Here is a 5,279-nt window from a genome sequence, read left to right as displayed (position 1 = left end):
ACTCCTCCTATACCAAGTAAGCAGCAGTGTGGCTCCTCACCTGCTCCCACAGCAGCTCCTCACAGCTCTGGCTGCAGGCAAGACCAGAGTGACTGGAGAACAAAGGGGCACGGGGAGACAGACCTTTCCTCTAGAACAGCAGCTCGGATGAAATCTAATTCCCACCAACCTTTACAATCCTTTCCCTGCAGCCCGTGTCCCTCCTGACCCCCAGGAATTGGGCTTCTGCTCGTTTCTTTCCTCCTGGCCTTTTCATCAAACCCCAGACTGGTTTGGGTTGGAAGGGACCTTAAAGCTCATCCAGTCCCAACCCCCCTGCCAGCAGCAGGGACACCTTCCACTAGACCAGGTTGCTCAAAGCCTCATCCAACCTGGCCTTCAACACTTCCAGGGAGGAGCAGCCACAGCTTCTCTGGCCAACCTGGGACACTGTCTCACCACCCTCACACTAAAGAATTTATTCCTCACATCTCAGCTCCATCTCCCCTCTTCCACTTTCAAGCCATCACCCCTTGTTCTGTCACTCCCTGCCCTTGGCCAAAGTCCCTCCCCAGCCTTCCTGGAGCCCCTTCAGGTACTGGGAGGTCACTAGAAGATCTCCCTGGATCCTTCTCTTCTCTAGGCTGAACAGCCCCAGTGTTTCCTGCAGTGTGCCAGAGATCATTTCTCAGTCAGTTATTACAGCCATGCAGTTCTCTGAATTGCAGGAAAGCCTGTGCCACAGGAACTTCTGTGGACCTAGACAACAGGAGACATGAAACATAGAGTTTTAGGTGACAGCCAGCCCAGTTGGTCCCAGTTCTCTCCCAAAAGATTGTTCCTATGTGCCCAAAAGATCTGGGAGGGATGGGATCGTGCCTGAGCTCTGTGGGGCAGTGAGGGGCTGGAGGAAAGGAAGTGTTTCTCTACCCAGGGCACAAGCTGCTCTGAAGGGAAGCTGGACCTCCCCAAGTCCCTTCTGGGGAGCTGGTCACAGCCCATGTGTCCCAGCAAGTGGCAGCCAACTGCTTCTCCAAGCTGCCCCAGGACAGAGCTGTGGGCTGGGCAGGGTGTGGGGCCAGACCGTGTGCACTGGCTCTGGCTGTACCTGCCTCTGTGCTGCTCATGGAGCCGGCTCCTGCTGTCCTGCTGGAGGAGCTCTGCCCTCTGCAGCTGCTGTTATTTTCTCTCCTCAGGTTTAATTTTGTTGCGAAGAAGCTGCACAAACGGGTGCTACAGCTCGGGGGCCATCCTCTGCTGCCCGTAGCCTTGGGAGATGACCAGCATGACCTGGGGTAAGAGCTCAGTGGAGGGGTGGTGGAGGTGGAGCCCTGGGCTGCACTGCAGTTTTGTCCTGGGGCTGTCAGCAGGGCTGAGCGTGCTTTACCCTGGACTCAGGGACAACAGTGACCTGCTCCCACCACAGACCTGCTCTTGTGTCCCAGACGTGGCCAGCAGCCTCCTGCTGCTCCCTGTGAACCTGCTGGTCTCTGCTCATAGCTCTCTGGGCCAGTACCTGGGTTAAAACCTGGGTCACTTGCTTCTCCAAGGTGTCCCACAACCCCCAGCGTGTTTGAACATCTCCTGCCTCTGCCTCAGCACTGTTCAGAGCAGGGGACAGCTGTGTGACACTGCAGGCATTCCAGCAGCCGGAGCGGTGTCCCTTGCATGGGGCAGAGGCTGTGTGTGACATGGGGGGGGGTCGGTGAATGCCACCAGCTGTGCTCAGAGAGGTTGGTGGTTCTGTTCAGATGTCAGTGGTTGGGCCCCAGAGAGACAGTGAGTGCTTAGAGTGGCTGAGACACGTTTCCAGACCTGAAGCTGGAAGGAGCAGCAAAAGTGGAGCAGAGAGGCTTTCCCAGGGGTGGCCCCACGTTGTCTGGGTGCGGGGGTAGCAGCGTTTGAGCCTGGAGGGGTGATGCTGGTCTGCTGCAGCCCAAATTTTGTGCTTGCAGGCCAGATGCGGTGGTCGATCCGTGGCTCCTGGCTTTATGGGACAAGATCCTCGCCTTGTATCCCCTCCCTCCTGGCCTTGAGATCATCAGTCCAGATGTCCGGTGAGTGCAGAAGGTCGGCAGGGACTGCTGGAGCTGGCTGGTGTGAAATGCCGAGCTTCCTCGCTGTTCTCTGGGGTGGAAATACGCCCAGCTTTGACCAGGAAGCCTCCTCACACCAAGTATCCTGTGGACTTTGGCCGTGGTGGCCCATCTCTCTCCAGATGGGGTGTCCCCTTGTCCCCTGGCTGTGTGTGTCAGCTGCCCCAGTGGGGTTCTGCCCATCTTGCTGTCCTGATGTGCCTCTGCCCTTGGCTGACCTGCCGAGTGTGTATGCCCAGCAGCCTCTCCCCGCCTGCTCTGGAGCCCTTGGGATCTCCTCTCCTGGCAGTCTGCACTGCGTTCCCTTAGCACAGACCAGCTCCAGGGGACAGGGACGGTGGGTGGTCAGTACAGTGGGAGACTTCAGGCCTCTGCCTGCCACCAGCCTCTAGTGCTGTGGCAGCAGAGGAGCTGTGACACAGAGGTAACCACACCACATTGCTCTCCTTTCATAAGGGCACTTTTCATAAGGGCAGTTAATGACAAAACAAGGGGAAATGGGTTCAAGCTGAAAGAGGGGAGGTTTAGATTAGATATTAGGAAGAAGTTCTTCACTGTGAGGGTGGTGAGACACTGGCCGAGGTTGCCCAAGGAAGTTGTGGCTGCTCCTCCCTGGAAGTGTTCTCGGCCAGGCTGGATGAGGCTTTGAGCAACCTGGTCTAGTGGAAGGTGTCCCTGCTGCTGGCAGGGGGGTTGGGACTGGATGAGCTTGAAGGTCCCTTCCAACCCAAACCATTCTATGATTCCTCCCCACAGCCTGCCCCCAAAATACACCCTGCACTACCTGGCTGAGGACTCCCCACACCCTGATGGTGACCTCATCCAGCCAACAGCACCCAGGGCTGTTCCCTCCGAGCTGCATCCCTTCGCTGCCCGGATGGTGTCCAACCAGAGGGTCACGGCAGAATCCCACTTCCAGGATGTCCGGCTCATCGAGTTCGATGTCACGGGCTCGGGGATCACGTAAGCAGTTTCCTCACTCCCTCAAGCTTTGCTGTGTGGGACCAGGTGTCCCATAACCTGCTTTCCTCTTCCACTCCCCTTCTTCAGTAATACCTGGGGCTGCAACCTCGGGTATGTGGTCCCTGCTGCATTGTCCCCCTGTGTGACAAAGTCATGTGGCAGTGTGGGTCCTGCCTGGGGACCAGCTCTTTGCCTCACCAGTTTAGGGAGCTGTGATGGTTTAACTGGGCTAGCCCTTGGCCAGCAGCCAACACAGCCCTTCACCCACTTCCCCCCCACCCCCAGGGGATAGGGGAGAGGATTGGGGGGGCAAGGGTAAGGAGGTTCATAGGTTGAGATAAGAACAGTTTAATAATAGAAAGAAAACTTAAAGTGTCTTCTCTCATAACAAATCCCAGGCTGAAAAGCAAAACTCTTCCAGCTACTGAAAAAGAAACCCAGCTCTGTTTCAGGCTAAAAACCAGGACAGGAGCATAACGTTGGTGACGCTGGAAATCTGGCTGAGTTGTGGGCTCTCCCCTGGTCAGGATGGTGGTGCTGTGCCCTCAGCAGGTCCCGCTGCATCCGCAGGTTCAGCGCAGGAGATGTGGTGATGATCCAGCCCCAGAACTGCCCTGAAGATGTGCAGCAGTTCTGCCAGCTCCTGCGCCTGGATCCAGACAGATGCTTTGTGCTGAAGCCCACAGAGCCCGGTAGGTCCTGCCCGCTGCTCCTGTCCCTCCTGTCCCTCCCTGCTGGGATGGGGCAGCCCCTGGAGCTCTGGCCCAGCCTTGAGCTCAGCTTCTCCTTTGCTTTAGGCACAGGAAACAGGGAGTTGGGAGTAGGTGATGGATACAGGACATCTGCCTGTCTTGCAGCACGAGGGGTCTTCTTCCCTCTCAGTGCCCTGCCTGTGGATCTGGTACAATGTGTGGGACAAACCCAGCAGTGTCCAGGCTGCACCAGTGCTTTGTGTCTTCACAGCCCCCAGACCAGAGCATGGAGGATCCTGCAGCCTCCCCAGCCCCACACCTGAGTCAGGTTCCTCACGCTGCTGCCCCATCCCTGCCTGTGCATCCTTGTCTGGGACGTGCAGGTCTCCTCACTCTGCCTGCGCCACAGGGACCTACTGCAGGTGCTTTTGCAGCCACCAACAACTAGAGAAACCCCTTGGAGGCCCCATGAAGCCCTTGATGGCTCTGCAGTGTGTGTGGTACTGGGAGAGTTTTCTCTCCTCTCGGCTGAGTGCCCACTGCTCCTCCAGCTCTTGCATGTCTGTGAGTGCTGGGATTTTTACCTGGCAGGCAAACCCAAGAGAAGTTCAGGCTGCTTCTCACTCCCTTGGGAGAGAACCATAGAATCCCAGACTAGTTTGGGTTGGAAGGGACCTTAAAGCTCATCCAGTTCCAACCCCCTTGCCAGCAGCAGGGACACCTTCCACTAGACCAGGTTGCTCAAAGCCTCATCCAACCTGGCTGAGAACACTTCCAGGGAGGAGCAGCCACAGCTTCTCTGGCCAACCTGGGCCACTGTCTCACCACCCTCACACCAAAGAATTTCTTCCTAATATGTCATCTCCATCTCCCCTCTTCCACTTTCAAGCCATCACCCCTTGTTCTGTCACTCCCTGCCCTTGGCCAAAGTCCCTCCCCAGCCTTCCTGGAGCCCCTTCAGGTACTGGGAGGCCACTAGAAGGTCTCCCTGGAGCCTTCTCTTCTCCAGGCTGAACAGCCCCAACTCTCTCAGCCTGTCCTCACAGCAGAGCTGCTCCAGCCCTCAAAGTAGGAGTAGGAGAGAAGGACAGGCTGGACACATATGACACTGGTGGTTATTTCCACCTCAGTGTTTGCAGGCAAGATGGGACCCACATCCATAGGACACTGTCCTGAAGCACTTGCATGAAGTAAGGAACCGCTCCACACCACCGACTTTCTCTGTTGCAAACCTGTGGGCTTGAAAAGCAAGCTGGGGAGAGTGGGAGGGAGTGGGGGCCATGGCAGTAGCTGAAGTTGGCTCCACCAGCACATTCTTGCAAGGTGTGGGTGCCTGCAGGCAGCAGAGCTGCCCCTGTTTGGGTGCCTGGGGAGCAGCAGAGCTGCGGGGGCAGAAGGCAGCAGCGCTCGGGCACCCGGCTGGGGTGCTGGCCCTGAGCTCTCCCCGCTGCCTTGCCTTGCAGACACATCCCTCCCTGCCTTCTTGCCACAGCCCTGCACGATCCGGCACCTGGTCACCCACTACCTGGACATCTCCTGTGTGCCACGA

At 57.4% G+C, this 5,279-nt stretch overlaps 1 protein-coding gene across 1 annotated transcript in view; it reads left to right on the top strand.

The window, feature by feature from the left end:
• Nucleotides 1-1,175: 1,175 nt before the first annotated feature.
• The window catches only part of NDOR1 (NADPH dependent diflavin oxidoreductase 1), a gene marked incomplete at its 5' end in the record, with an annotated part of 14,312 nt that continues 10,208 nt past the window's right edge, over nucleotides 1,176-5,279 (top strand). Inside the window, 5 exon segments of the mRNA XM_010168331.1 lie at nucleotides 1,176-1,274; nucleotides 1,935-2,036; nucleotides 2,832-3,038; nucleotides 3,609-3,730; nucleotides 5,194-5,279. The exon segment at nucleotides 5,194-5,279 is cut by the window's right edge and continues 150 nt beyond it. Of these exon segments, the coding sequence (XP_010166633.1) occupies nucleotides 1,176-1,274; nucleotides 1,935-2,036; nucleotides 2,832-3,038; nucleotides 3,609-3,730; nucleotides 5,194-5,279 (616 nt within the window).

The sequence above is a fragment of the Antrostomus carolinensis genome, unplaced genomic scaffold, assembly GCF_000700745.2.
Source record: "Antrostomus carolinensis isolate BGI_N321 unplaced genomic scaffold, ASM70074v2 scaffold33455, whole genome shotgun sequence".
Classification (NCBI taxonomy): domain Eukaryota; kingdom Metazoa; phylum Chordata; class Aves; order Caprimulgiformes; family Caprimulgidae; genus Antrostomus; species Antrostomus carolinensis.
This window is presented reverse-complemented; position numbering and strand designations above follow the sequence as displayed.